We start from the raw sequence: 15,372 nt of genomic DNA on the forward strand, positions 1-15,372 counted from the left end.
ATCTCACCTGAGGGCTGGGGTATTCACACAGCAGTTTTCATCAGTTATGGTGATGGTCTTGGGGGTGTGAATTTCCAAACACTGCCTGCTGGTGCCATACTCAGGTAAAGCAGCCTCCCACAGGTTTCAGAGAAATTCCCAGACAAGAAAATACAAATTCTCCCCTGAAGGGTGTAGGCGGAGCTCTGTCAAAATCAGAGAACATTTAAACCTGGATTCAGATCCTGACTCCACCCATCCTAACTGTGTGATTCGGGGCAAGACTGTTAGCCCCTCTAGAATGTCAGGCCCCTTGTCAGTAAAATGTGTCTTATAACATGCTAAGTACACCACAGCGCTGTTGTGGAGATTGAAGGAGATAATGCATACAACAAACCTAGGACAGTGCTTGCCGTACAGCGAAGGCTGAAAAATATTAGCAATCATTGTATTGTAAGTATTGTGGAGCGTCTTCTCTGTGCCAGTCTATGTGGTAGGTGCTCGGTATAAAAATGGGGAAAAAGAGGTAATCTCTAACTTCACACTGCTTATGGTCTTTGCCTACTAAGCCTATGACCATTTCTTACCTTACTTCATTACCCCTTGTCCAAGAGTGTTTTAACATAACTTTTATGTTCCAAAACATATAACCTAAATTTTTAACTTCTGGATGAAGTGCCCCAAGGATTTGCAAAGACAAAGCTGAGCCTTCAGAAGCAATTGTAAAATTTACATTTCCTAGTAGCCAAACACGCTAAAGTCCAAAGAAAGGGGTAAATTAATTTTAATAGTGGATCTATTTAGTCCAATCTGTAAAGTAGCATTTCAACATGGCATCCTATAAAAATTATTAATTATATATTTTACTTTATTTTTCTTTGCAGTATATAGTCTTCAAAATCCAACATGTATTTTTCTACTGACAGTTTCAGCCCAGCTACATTTCAAGGGCTCAGTAGTCACCTGTGGCTCGTGACCACCATCTTGGACTGTGAAGGTCTATGGGGCCCTGGATTCTTGTTAGAAGTAACTTCCAATGGAATAGTTCCGTTTTCCTCCTCTTTGTCGATGACCGTGTTCCTTTGCATCTATGAAAGTGAAGTTGGTTTTAGCTCAGGCATCATATGAAATTGACAGTTTCTGTAATGAAATTTCACACGTGGAAAGCATGGTGAGATTCTTAGCAGGTGTAAAAATCTGAGGAAGTTATTTCTTTAACTACAACTTAATGGACACTGCAGCAGCTGTTCCCATTTGCGTGTTTTCCAAATCTCATTGCCAAAACGAATGGTTGGCAGCCACAGGAGAGGTATCAACTTACCTCTTAATTTGGGAAATGAAATTAAAACCTCAGCTCGTTTCTAAAAGTCACAGATTTGGTAAAAGTTAGCAGGGCAAACGTATAAGCCGCCGTTAAAATATTGATGGCTTCGTTTTTCTCAGGTGCTGCTGATAACATCTGCAGAAGATTTGGACTGCACTCCTGGATTTCAGCAGAAATTGTTCCATATCAACCAGCCAGCTGAATTCATCGAGGACCAGGCGATTCTAAACTGTAAGCAATGTCACTTGACGACGCTTTTGGCCTATTCACCGATGTCTAAGAATGTGACTCAGGATACGGTATTCCCTAAACTGTTTTCTGATCATTTTTCTTATGTCACTGCTTGACCCAGGGTGGAAGGTCTTGAATTAGGGCTTTGTCAGCTTAGAGGTGAATAGAGTGGTGTGTGTCTCTTTTTAGTATTTTATCACCGATAAGCATTTCCTGACTGCTCCCAGGAAAGGGGACCACCAAGCCTCCAATGTATGAAGTCCATTTCCTCTGGGCAGATCCTGAGAACAGACCATTGCCTTCCTGTGGATTACTGTTCTATCTCATACATAGCATTGGATCAAAATAATGGTGAGAACAGGATGTTAGCTTCTGGGAAGTTTTAGGCATAGGAATTTAAACTCTTATTCTTAATGCTAATAAGATAGTTTTCTGAAAGATTTGAAACCTCTACTGGCTACTCTAAACTCAAATCCCCCCAAATCCAATTAATGTCCTCAAAATATGCTCAGCTCAGATCTGTGGTTATAATCTCTTCCTATTTTTAATGCCAGTGTTATATTGTTTTATCTTTATGAGGGCATGGAATGCATTGCTAAATGTATAACAAGCTTAGTTTTAGCACAATGAATTTAAAATTGATGGTAGACAAATAAGCTTTTAATTGTAGGTTCTTGAGCACCATTCTTTAACATTTGGGAAAGAAGGATATGAAAACAATGGTTTAATTTGGTCAGATGCTCTATGGTCCCTTTAGGGAAGGTAACTGTACATTTGCCCTTATGGTCCCAGGTCTGCCTTTCAGGATAACTACATTCCTTCATTCCTGTGCTATGTGGTTGGCATGTTTAAAGAAAAGGGGGAAAAGAAAACTCAGCCTGTTCGATTGGATTGTTCTGGGAGGCTGGAGCACATTTTAAGAGTTGAAAGGAACACAGTAATGAAGATACAATGTTGAGCATCAAGGGAGCCCTCCAAGGTGAAGCCCATGCACATCTTGATGCAATTATGTCTATGAAATCATTTCAATAATTAGAGTCTATAATGACAAGGTGCAGGACTGGCACAATAAGTGAATTCCAGTGTGTGATTTCATGTTAATCTGATCCCTGAGTGTGACTCCTGGGTCAGGCCATCACGAACTCTCATTTGTCTTTTGATTCTTCTATTTATCAGAGTCACTATATTTTAAACGGAACTTGGTTTAAGATACCATTTTTCTGGCTCTCGTCTCCTCTCGTCTGCATCATCTCCTCTCTTCTCTTCTCCTTTTCTCGTTTTTTCTCTTTTCCTCCAAGCAGTTCCCAAATGGCATCTATATTAACCTGTGTGGAAATGTGAAGCCACCCTGGGTATGGAAATTATTAATAGACTTGGTATGCAAAGCAGACCCATAAATGTGATGGCTTCTGTAATCTTCACGACACCAAACAGCTTTTAATTCACCTCTGAGAAGCTGGAAACAATCATACTTTGAGGGACCTTTTTCATTTAAACTAGACCATCCTGTACATTCCAATATCACAGTTTTGTGTGTGTCTGTGTAGTTTGTTTTTTTTTTTAATCCCCTAAGTAATTTAGTGGGTTATGGCTGTTGATTCTGTGTAAGCTAGTAAATGCTAAATGGAACTAGGTTGATTATCAATGATAGCACGTTCAGGAAAAGTCAGTGGTATAGGGATGGAGGATATTTAAAAATTTATATGTGAATTTGTATGTGAATTGTTGGATCAGCAAAATCTGATTAGCCCCCTTCTCAGTGAAACTGTGGGTCCGTGTATATTACTAGGGAAAAACATACAAAGAGCAGATTTGGTTTGATACTTTTCAGTTCATCTCAAAGCAGTGAACATAGGTTGTCGTGAGTATAACTCTGAGAATAAGGTTAATTGTGCCTAAATGAAGAAGAAAGTTTTCACAGACTTGAGAATGTCTATTGAATACTGTCTGGGAAATCTGGATTTCCAGAAGCAGTAGCAATGTATTTTGCTCTATTCCACATGGAAGAGGAAATAAAAAGCACAAAATTTTGAACGGACTTTTCCCCCTAACCAACTAACATTTTAAGTCTCCCTGCCTCCCTCCCCTCTCATTCTCAGTTTCTTTCACGCATTTCTTTATGGTCCAACACAAGACCTTTCTATCTCTGAAAAATGTGATTAGCCAAGAAACCAATGAGTGGTGTGACCTCTCAGAATGAAGGCCATATTGTCACAAGGCTAACATCTGGATGAAAACTGGAAAGAATCAAGCAGAACCAGAATGTTTAAAAATACTTAGAGATATTTGAGGCCACTACCAAGATCCAGAAAATGGTTAGGGATAGTTCAGTGATGTGTAAATATAAGCTGACGATCTAGGTAATAACAGAGGCTAAAAGAAACCAGGTTAGTAACATTACCTTGGACTCCTCCTATGGCAGTTACACTTGCCATTTTTCCTTTATCTTTGCAATATTTAGGCGATTTGGCTTCCAATTATTGTGAATTTTTACCTTGCAGAAAGTGTAGAGTACAGCATTATCTATCAATTTATGTCTACACTTTTCACCATTTTATAAACTTGTCTGAAAATGTTGTCTCTGCCCCACAGACATAGTATATCTGCTCCTACCCCAGACTTATATTCAACCAATTCTGTGTTAGCTTTTAGCCGCGTTACAGGGAATGTTTATTCTATCCATGGCTTCCTGCTCTTTTTGTTCAGACGGTAATATTTCCTTTTATCCTTTTTCATCTTTCCCCTCAATTCTCAATGACTTATCTTTTTCTGCTTTAACTGTTACTAATGGTCACCTCCACTCCTTTTATTTCCCTAATATTTTATTCACTGTTAACTCTGACACATCTTTCCCTCAGTTGTTCTAAAGCCTTTTATTTTCTTCACATCCAAATAACTCTTTATTCTACTCTCCTTTCCACTAACTAGACTTGCTTTCGTCTTTAAAGGGCCATTTTCAACAAGCTTCTAGGATCAAAACATGGCATCCCACTATTTCTTCTAATGTAACCAGGGGAGCTTTATCATTGTAACTTTCACAGCATGATGCAAAACCCCCAACTCAAGATAACTTGGACAAAAGTTTCCTGGCTTCATCTCAGTCTTAAAAGGTGAGCTAGGAGGATGTGTTTATTGTCATTTTCAATGAGAAGTACAAGAAGAAAGGGGAAGGCAGTTTAGAAGGCAGAAATTCAGAAAGGAGATATCCACTCAAGGCCTTTGGACTCCAGGAGGAATTTGTGAGGGGTTTGTTGCAGGAGGTCCCCAGGGGTTTCCAACACCCCGAATTCTCTTCAATTGTTTGATGGGGTTGCTTCTCCTGCAACGTGAAAATCATGCAATTCTGGTAGCCGCTATCTTGATACCACAATATTTGGATAGTGACCCTGTGTACAGCCTCCCAGATGACCCAGGCTCCAGAAGAATATCTGGCCTGGAAAACTGACCAGCCCCCCATCTGATATGGAGAAAGACCAAGTGATAAGCCCCTGACTATCTTGTGTCCTGAAAAATTATAGAACAGAATATTCTGCCCTGCCATATCAGCTCAGATAGACCTTCCTGGCATTAAGGAGGGATCTGTGGTCATCTTGTTCACTAAGGGAAACCATACTCATGATCCTCCAGCCTCTATAGGGAGAGATGTCTCCAACTTCCAGTGTCCAGAAAGGGCATCTTATTGGCCACCCAGCCACTATCAGGTCAGTGCTTTTCATCCCCCTTGTTCATCCTTCCTGGATCACTCCTCTTGGACTATACACACACAAACACAGATACACAGAGAGAAATTGCCACACCTGAGTTCACCTAAAATACAACCTGTGTAATTACACTTTTAATAAAGAAGCCTCATTAGTCAAAATAGGCTTGTTATGAAACAACCCCAGCGACCTAACACTATAAGAGATGATTTCTCATTCAGGTCATGTGGATGCAGGTTGCCTGCTTTCCTGGGTAGCTCTCCTTTGAGTAGCTGCCCTCCACGCAGGAACTCGAGGACCCAAGCTACTTCCAACTTAGTCCTGCCATCTTGGGCCTTGGAGTCACTCTTAAGTCACTGAGCTGGAGAATAGGGGGGTGAGAAAAAGGGTGAGGAAGGCACCACAGATGTTTAACCACTTGAGCTCAAAAGGGACATGTATCATTTCTGCTTACACTCTTAGCCAAACCTAGTCACATAGCCAAGCTAACTGCAAAAGAAGCTGAGCAGTGTAGAGGAACATGAGTATTGGTGTAAGTTCACCACCTCTACACAGATCCTAACAAAGCAAAGTGACCCCAGTCAAAAAGAGACTCCCAAGAGAGACAGAACCAGACCACAGAGGAGGCAACTGTCTCTGAGTAACTTGGGTCTACATGGGGATAAGGACGAAGTTGGTCATTCAAGCAGGACAGCAAGTTCATGTACCTGTGACTACATCCTGCTTTTCTTGTCAGGGGATGCTTCCTACTGAGCAGAATCAGCTTCTTCCCAGCCCCCTCTTGCAACACCCAGGGAGGGACCTTTTTTTTTTTTGGGGGGGGGGAGGGACCTTTTGATGATTCTACTAAGGATGGGCTCTAGTTGTACCCTCCCGATGATTATAGTATTGAGGTTAAGGTCATATAGTTTAAAACTCACATTGACTAGAGTTCAAACATATGACACAGTCACATGTTAGGTACGTGGCCAAGAGTGAGTTACCTGAATCCTGTAAGTTTGAATTACCTCATCTCTCTAAGAAGGATAATTACAGTCTTTACTTCTAGAGTTGATGCAGTAATTGATGGAAAAATGCTTAGAACATAGTTATGAATAAATGGAAGCTGTTATTATCATTACTATCATTATTGCTATTATTATTGCCATTGTTCTTGTTATTATTACTATTATTCAGAGGTCTTAGGTAGGTTTGATATCCTTATAATGGCCATCTAAACCTGACTTTTTAGAAGACAAATCATGGACATTAAAATCTGAAGAGATTAAAAAAAAAATCTGAATCAGTGATTCTAGGATTTGAACTTCATGGGCCGGTAGAATTTTTAAAAAATCTTGGATTGATAAGAGTGTACTTTTAAACATTTTTCTAAGTCTGAATATGAAAAAAAGGGGAAAAAAGCAAGCTAATAAATGAGATAGAGTGAGAATACTTCCATTTACCGTGGCCAGACTTTTCTTTTAAAAGGTCATTAGTATCAAAAAACAAACGAAACAGGAGTAAGGACCAACTACAAAAGAGAAGGCAGTCTTTTAATTTGAGTAAATTTTACTTTGTAAAAAATGCACCAAGTGTTTTTGTTTACCTCATTTTGGTGGGAAATCACTGATTTAAGGCATTAGGTTGATGTCACTTAATCTCTTGACTTTTCTGATATTCTTCTAAAGTTTCGGTATGTTCACCTCCCTGGAGAGGAGGGATAACTCAAGAGGTTTCCTCATGAAGGGCTGTATGCATATACTGACAGAAAGAAAGAGAATTTCTAGAAAATGTAACAGGTGTGCACACATTAGAGGCAGATGTTGGGAATTTTTAAAGGCACCCCTAGTGCTGACGAATGTGGCCTCTGTGGCCTTCATAGCCGATATTTACTGTGTGCTCTCTAAGTGTGGAGAGTCCCCTTGAACCTCATAATAGGTCTTAGGGGGAAAAATACCCTCATGTGCCCATTTTACAGGTGAGGATACTAAGGCTGGGCTAGGTGAGGCACTTCATCCATGGTTGTATTGCTTATAGTTGGTAGCATCAAAATTTGAATCCGGGATTCCAGTGCTCTGGCTCTTATCCAGAGTTCTCTGGTCCTGTGTCTTGTAGCTGTTGTTGATGTTGGTCATGACCTATCAAGGAAATTTGCCACTTAATTTTCCCATCGACTTTCGTCAACCTGGGTGAAATAGAGAATTTCTACTGCATTATGTTTTTTCTGTTCGTAGACAAGTTCATTCTTCCTCTACAATACAGAAAAATATAGAAAAAGTACCTCTTTTTCCTGTCTTGGATGGATCCAGTGCCAGATTGTCCATGACCCTGCACTCCTTGCTTTCTGCCCTCCCCCATGAGCTCCTTTCACCAAGACACTTCTTGGTCATGCCACCTTGATACCGACCTTGGTTAGTAGCCAAGTCATCCATGGAGTCCATGGTGTTGCATAAATCATATTTGTACTTAACATACATGAGTCATGGCTTTTGAGGGTGTTTTTAATTGACTATAAATCAAACAGGGAACTTAAAAAATGAAGGCAATTAATGAAAACGCAATGTGAGAGGTGTTTTGCATCCTAACGCAGGAAATACATTGCTAGTGAATTAAATGTCAAAACAAAGGCCCTTTTGACCCTGCTGAAAAGATTTCATTTGGGTGGTAATAAATGGATGAACTTTCCAACCTGGCAGGCGGAGAAATTCCTGTTTCCTGAGTTCAAGCTGACTCGGGATTTTGTCTGTATATATTCCCTATCCTTGAGAACTTCCTAAGTTCTTTTGCTTTTGTTTTCAGTTTTAGTGATTTAAGAAATAAAAAACAAAGATAATTTCCTTTCCATTTTCTCGTGTCCTCTGTACTACTAACTTGTATTAACTCTCAGGTTGGGAGATTGATTCACTGATTAGTGTAATTATTTAACGTGACCTGTACTACAGTCTACATAGATCTGAATAGGTTGGAGTTTCAAGTGGTATATTTGGTTTAAACTGTTGTGATATGCCAAGGAAAATCACTCTGGTGTCACTTAATTCACTCCATCATTATGAAGGTGATTATACTTTGGATCAGAATGTGGACTCCTATTTACATTGATTTTTCCTATATTTAAACAGAGTCCTATAGAAATGTAATATTTTTACAGGTTTGCCTCCCACTCCACCACCAACATATCTGTAACAGTTGAGTAATCAATTAATATTAACTAGGGTACTCATAAATGCATTATATTAACTACCTCATTTCATAAAGGTAAAGTGATATAATAAAATAACTGCAGAATAAAAGGAACGCATATACACATTAGGGAGGGATATGGTAAAATGCTTAGAGATCCTTCCATTAGACTTGGGTCCTAAGTTGTATTTTGAAGATTGGGAAACATAAGAGGTAACAGGGTGAGAGGGCCTTAGGAGAAGAGGAATGTAGATGCAACAGAGCTCTCTTGGCATAAGTTTTCTTATCAGTGGAATGAAAGAAATAAATAGGCCAGAGGAGTCACACTGCCAGCTCTTGGACTAAATTTGTCCCACAGATATGTCCTGTTGGGCTGCTCAGTGTAGGAGTCTGAAGTGTTTAATGAAAGAAGTTCGTTGTCAACACTGAGAATTTCACTTTTAAAAATTCATAACTTCTGGCAGTACTGGACCTCTAGAGTATAGATCCTAGAGGCAGGCTGCCTGAGTCTAAATCCAAGGTTAGCCCAGTATCAGCTAAGTAACTTGGGCAAGTTGTGTTGCGGTGTTTAACCTCCCTATGCCTCAGTTTCCTCATTTGGAAAAAGAATCATAATGGTAGCAACCTCAATAGGTTATTCTGAGGATTAAATGTTCATCTATGTAAAGGGCTCTGAAAAGTGGCTGGTCTATCGTAAGCACTAAAATATTAGCTGCTGGAAGTAGTGTAGCAATAACAGTAGCTGAGGCCTTCCTCGTGGTTCTCCAGTCTCTACTGTCTTCCTGTCATCTGATCAACTTCCTCCTTTATTCTGCCTGTCCCTTATAGGCATCTACATTCACCTCCATGAAGTCACCCTTGCTCCTGAGACAGGTGTGTGGGTCGAATGATTCACCACAAAAGACCAAACACACATGTTGTTTTTATCATACCACTGCTGTTATTGACAGTGGTTGTTATTGGTGGTAAAGGAAGCAGAGGATGGTGCTAAGATATTGAAGGGCACGGGACGGCTGGTGCTGACTGAGACTTTGAAATCTACCTTTAGTGCTTTGAATTGTCAATATGGGGAATATATGAAAAGGGGAGCCATGCGATCAGACAGTGTGGCTGGCTTTCTGGAAGTTCAGAATAGGACACGGATATGAGAGAAGAGCTGGGAAGGCTCAGGCTGGCATGGAGCCTTTTCAGAAGTTCTGAGATGGGGATGGTTGGGAGGCATATCAAAGGAGACATGGGCAGGGGAGAAGGCAGCATGATTAAGAAGCACCGGAATGTGAAATAAGGCTAAGAGCAGAGCCCCAGAGAACTCCAAGGGTCTAGACTGGGGAAGACATCTAGCAGACAAGTTTTCTAAAAGAGATGCAGCATCCCTGGAGTTTATCCCAGCTCAAACACTGACTTGTGTGACCCTTTTCCTCTCTGGACCTCTGTTTCCCCATTTGTGTAATGAGGGTATATTAGGGCTCTTTTGGTTGTACTCCAAAGTAACCCAACTCCAACTGGCTTTAGCAAAACTATATAAAATTATCAGCTCACACGACTGAAAATTTCAAGGTTTGAGCTGGCTTTAGGAGCACGTGGATCTAGATGCTCTAATGATATCATCAGTATCACACTTAATGCTTCAGCTCTGCTTTATATAGTGTTGGTACCCCTCACTCTCAGAGGGGTTTCCTCTAGGATGGCCACCAGAAGTCCCAGCCTTTTATACTTCCAGCGTTAACAACCCAGAGCGTCTCTTTTTCCAAGTGTCCCAGTGAACACCCCATGGCTAACTCTCTGGGTCCAGCTTGGGTCATGTACCTACCCCTGAACCCGTCAAGGTGTCCAGGAAGATTTGGGCTGGCAAAAGCAAGAGAGTCCACCGTGAGGGTCTTTTACTCTGTTGCTAAGGTCCTTTTCAGTACTAACATTCTACGACTGCAGGCTGTGGTCCGTGCAAGAGCATTTTTAGAACCTAGCACACACGCACGTTGGAAACGTCTCTTACGTGGCAGCAGATGACAGCCATCATGCCAGGTTTCTCACTGGTGATGCTGGTGAGCAGATTGCTTAATTAAGACTGTCAAATTCTACGTGCTGCCATATGGCCTCACTCTTCAACTTGTTGAGTGTCTTCACTCACATGGTTCTGGAGCTGGTATAAATCGCTTTTATTTCTGTTTTTCTTCAAAGGGTTAAGAGTACAGGAACATACAGATGTTACAGGAGCATCTCCGAATTTAAGGTGTTAGAACCACATGAATTGGGCTGCTTAATGAGTACAACACCAAAACATAAACTGGGCGAGATTAACCGTGGCTTTAAATAGTTGGAGAAGGCAGAAGATCTTATTATCCTGTAACAGATCAAATCCACACACATCCTAATAATTGTGATGCCCTCTGTCTGTCCTTTTTAATCTTAATTTTCATGGAAATTTTTGTTGGCTTGAAAGCAAAAGGGCAAGAGGTGCAAACACTTGCCAGTCAGAATATCCCTAGGCACTTTTTGTACTTGACCAAATTTGCATTCTCTTTCTGGAGATAGAAATAGGAGATAGGAAAGGAAATGACATACATGGAGTCCCATTTGTTTAGTCAATTATTTAAGAATCACAGAATGGTTACACATCCCTTATGGCAGACCCTGTACTAGGTACAAGGGGTAAAACTTTGAACCAGATAAAAAAAAGATGCCCTTTGTGTTAGAACTTTCATTTTTTATGGAAAGAGACAGCCATGATAGAAATACACATCTAAGAAAACAGGAAATTTTACGTGAAAAGCTGATGATAAATATACCATGAAGGAAATAAGACAAGGTTGTGTGATAGAGATTTCTGGATGGCTGCGATGGAATGGGTGGCTAAGGAAGTTTTCTTTGTGAAGCTGAGACCTGAACTAGGAGAAGGAACCAGCCAGGGGGAGACGGTGTTGGTAAACCTTTAGGCAGAGAGATCAGGTAATGTAAAAGCACTAAGTTGAGAACAGGTTTTTTAGTTTAAGATACTCTGATCTAGGAAAGGGGGCGGGGGTACCATTTTATCCATTTAATCATGTCAACAGCCGTTTGTAAGATAGGATTAGGCATGAAGGTTGATTTAAAGACCCAGTATCTCAAAAGAAGTACCAACTGTGGAAAAGGAGCTGTGATCTCCTGACTCTGTATGTTCTCTCCATGGGAAGGGCTACATCCAGTTCCCTCCCACAGAAGTGCTCCAGTCCTTCCCTTGGAGAACAGACTGGGGTGCCCCTGAGAGGCTCACAGGGCTTTTGGTATGGGCTTCTGAGTTGGATCACTTGCCTCCATCACTTGCAACACGGTGGTATTTCCAGTCACTCACCCTCTCAGTTCCTCAGTAAACCTCTCAGTTCCCCATCTGTAAAACGGAGGTAGTGTTTCAAGGATCGATTAATCAAGATAACATATGCAAAAGTGTTAGGACAGTGCCTGCCACATGGAAGCTCTATATAAAAGTTGGGTGATTTTATTATTGGAAAGAATAAGGCAAGGGAGGGAATGTCTACAGAGTGATGCTGTTGGAATGGTAGTGCCTGTGTGTACCAAACGTGCCATGGGGAATTTGCAACCCTAGCCCTAACTCCTCTGAAACAGGCCACGTGTTCTTCCTACTCCTCTAAGTCTCCATTTTAGGAATTGTCATGTTGTCGGGGCACCTGCCACTACCCACTCCCAATACACACACATTCTGCTTCCTCATGTTTGATCTCTTTGGGTAAAAATTAAAAGGATGTTCCCTGAAAAGCATTTGAGAAGTGATCCTTCCCAACCTTAGATCCAGATGTGTCTTGGAATTTAGAAAAAGCTAGTGAAATGTATATGCTGTATATTACCCACTCCACCAGGGAGGTCTGGGGCAGCACCGTGTAATAAAACATATATTTCTGCAGTGACACATATGGATATTTACCCTAACCAGGATAAACGAGGACCACAAATACCACCATGTGTGTTCAGGTTGGGTTTTGCTGCCAAGTGAGTTACAAGGACACTGGTGTGTGGAGCATCTTGGATTTCTGAGTTGCAGGCTGCCCTCCTTAGGAGAACATTCCCGTGAAAAATTGCAGATCTCAATTCCGCTGAAACATTCAGCTGGCCTCTGCACATCCCAGCTGCTTCTCGGGGGAGCAGAGTGTGTTGGTGGACCAGCCTCCAGGTTCCAGCCGCCCCACACAACCCCGCTTCTCCTTGGGAGCAACTTGGTAAGTGGTGTCTTAGCGGGACACCCCTGAAAAGTGCCCAGCTGCTGCACCAGCTTATTGCATCCTCCTCTGAAGCCCAAACAGTGATCAGCCATCCAGCTTCCTCTTAATTGTGCAAGTCAGCTGATTGCAGAGACCTCCCAGAGGATCTATTTTTAGCTAAAACTGGTCTTAATTTTCATATGTATACATCAAATTCCGTGGGGGCAGGGGGAATTCCAAATGAGGAAACGTTGATTCTGAAGAACATGAAAGAAATAATTAGTGCTTGAAAAACAGTTCAAAATATGAGTCAAAACCTCCGAGGAATATGGTTAGCACTGCATTTTTCAGTGGAAAGAAGTTCGTAGAATTAGAAACAGAAAGCAAGGGTGAGTGGGGATAAATCAGGCTAGGAGAGGAATTCAGCATCAAATTCTAGGCACTGGGGAAGGAAACTGAAATTAGGGGGCAACCAGGATTGTCAGGTAGATCCACATGGGGATGTGGCCCAGTGGTCATTCCCATAGTCCAAAGGGGCAGAGAGGGCATGGGCTAGAACCAGGCCCTTGTCTGTAGTCTAGAGGGATGGAGAAGCAACATCTCCTAGGTAAAGGCGTGGAATCTGGTGCACAGCAGCTCTGATTAAGTTTCCAGGTGTTTTGTTTGTTTTGGAGAAAGGTCAAGGCAGTTCTAGAGTGAGTGAGGCCTAACATAAAGATGTACATAAAAATCGTTTTGTTTCCAAAGTTGCCTGCTTTGGTTTTGGAATAGCTCAATTCCAACTTTTTGCTCTCATCATGTACATTTTTGATCAGGAATGTTTTTATGATAGGTATAGCCAATTTGTGTACCTAGGGAGAGGTTTGATTGATCTGTCATAAATATTTGTCAGCTGCAATTACAATTCAGTGACTTTATCAGTTATGAGAAACCCTAACCAACTCAAGACTCTAAAGAAAAGTATTTAATGGAAGGAAATTGTGTGGCTCACAGGTTCATCCAAAGACCTGAATGATGAGGCCTCAGGAAGAACAGAAACTAAGGAAGCTCCAAGAGTTGCAGCAGAGAATAACTCAGAGAGAGTTAAGACAGTGCTTTTAAAACCCTCTGTAGAGGGCTTCCCTGGTGGTGCAGTGGTTGGGGGTCCGCCTGCCGATGTAGGGGATGCGGGTTCGTGCCCCGGTCTGGGAAGATCCCACATGCCGCGGAGCGGCTGGGCCCGTGAGCCATGGCCGCTGGGGCTGCGCGTCCAGAGCCTGTGCTCCGCAACGGGAGAGGCCGCAACAGTGAGAGGCCCGCGTACCGCAAAAAACAAAACAAAACAAAAACTTCTGTAGTGAAAGATCAGTTTTTGTTTCACTTTGTTTAATTTCAGTGCTTTATAGACTGATACTTTTGTAAAACAAACAAAAACTGTCAAAATACAATTTTCAGTAAGTTAAAAAATATGACTCTTTTAGGAATATAAAGTGCAGACAGGTCCACACTCATCAACTAAAAAGCAAACCAATAAGATAGTAAGTGTGACTCAAAGAACATTGGGAGAGCTAAATATTTGTAGGTGATTTAATAATAAAGAAATTTTAGAATCAGTCTGCTAGCTTATATACAAAGCCAGTTGATATCCTACAAGATATCTTTTCTACTGAATAATATTCATGTTTCTACTATACAGAATCCTACAAATTAACATGTAATTTCACTAAATATGCAACCTTCAATGAGTAGTAAACTATGAGGTGAACAAATTACATTTTCTTAGATAATTAAATAATCCTTGAATGGACTTTTTAAGTAATGCTTATATGTGACATTGAAATAACATCTCCCGCCACCACACATATTTTTGTCTTACTTTCAAGCCTTAAACAATTTTGCTTCACAATATAATAAACATTTTTAATGTAAGAATGAAAATAAAAAACAAACACAAATGAAATGTAAGCTTTAAAAAACTAGATTGGGGCTTCCCTGGTGGCACAGTGGTTAAGAATCCACCTGCCAATGCAGGGGCCACAGGTTCGAGCTGCGGTCCGGGAAGATCCCACATGCTGCGGAGGAACTAAGCCCATGCGCCACAACTACTGAGCCTGTGCTCAAGAGGCTGTGAGCCAAAACTACTGAGCCCGCGTGCCACAACTACTGAAGCCCATGTGCCTAAAGCCCGTGCTCCCAACAAGAGAAGACACCACAGTGGGAAGCCCACGCACCACAACGAAGAGTAGCCCCTGCTCGCCACAACTAGAGAAAGCTCATGTGCAGCAACGAAGACCAAAACGTAGCCAAAAAATAAAATAAATTTAAAAACTAGATTGAATAGGTTTTCAGTCATGTGGCCAAACAGCTCATAGTAAGACTTCCCAAAATATCACCAGATAACTCGTGTTAATAAAGCAAAGATACATTTGTTAAAGCTGTCTTCCATAGGGAACACCACTTTGACAGAATCTTAGCAATGTTTCAGAAGGTGGAAGTCAGAATGGATATTTATGGGGTTTGGGAGGGAGAATCCCAGCTCTTGTGATTTAAGGTAGGAAACTGGCATTGGGTAAAGTTCATGACATGCTAGCAAGGTCTTAAGGTAAGTCTTGAAGTAAGTCTTATAAGTAAGTTCTTTTTTTTTGATAAATGAGCTATTTTTCCAGGTAGCCGACAGTGCCCTCAGGTAAATTGATCTTCCTAAATTTCCTGAAACAAACAGTGAAGTTTTTGTTGTTGTTGTTGTTTCTATTGGTTTAGTCTTACCTTTCTCGGGCAAAGGCTTCTGGGAACAAACAGTCAGGTTGAC

At 41.2% G+C, this 15,372-nt stretch overlaps 1 protein-coding gene across 1 annotated transcript in view; it reads left to right on the forward strand.

Annotated features, from left to right (window-relative positions):
• CDH13 (cadherin 13) overlaps positions 1-15,372 on the forward strand; it is a 991,194-nt gene that overhangs the window by 212,986 nt on the left and 762,836 nt on the right. The window contains exon 2 of the mRNA XM_024735819.1: positions 1,423-1,534. Coding sequence (XP_024591587.1) covers positions 1,423-1,534 — 112 coding nt within the window. The remainder of the gene's footprint in view (positions 1-1,422; positions 1,535-15,372) is intronic.

Source organism: Neophocaena asiaeorientalis, unplaced genomic scaffold (genome assembly GCF_003031525.2).
Source record: "Neophocaena asiaeorientalis asiaeorientalis breed wild unplaced genomic scaffold, Neophocaena_asiaeorientalis_V1.1 scaffold40, whole genome shotgun sequence".
In the NCBI taxonomy this organism is placed as follows: Eukaryota; Metazoa; Chordata; class Mammalia; order Artiodactyla; family Phocoenidae; genus Neophocaena; species Neophocaena asiaeorientalis.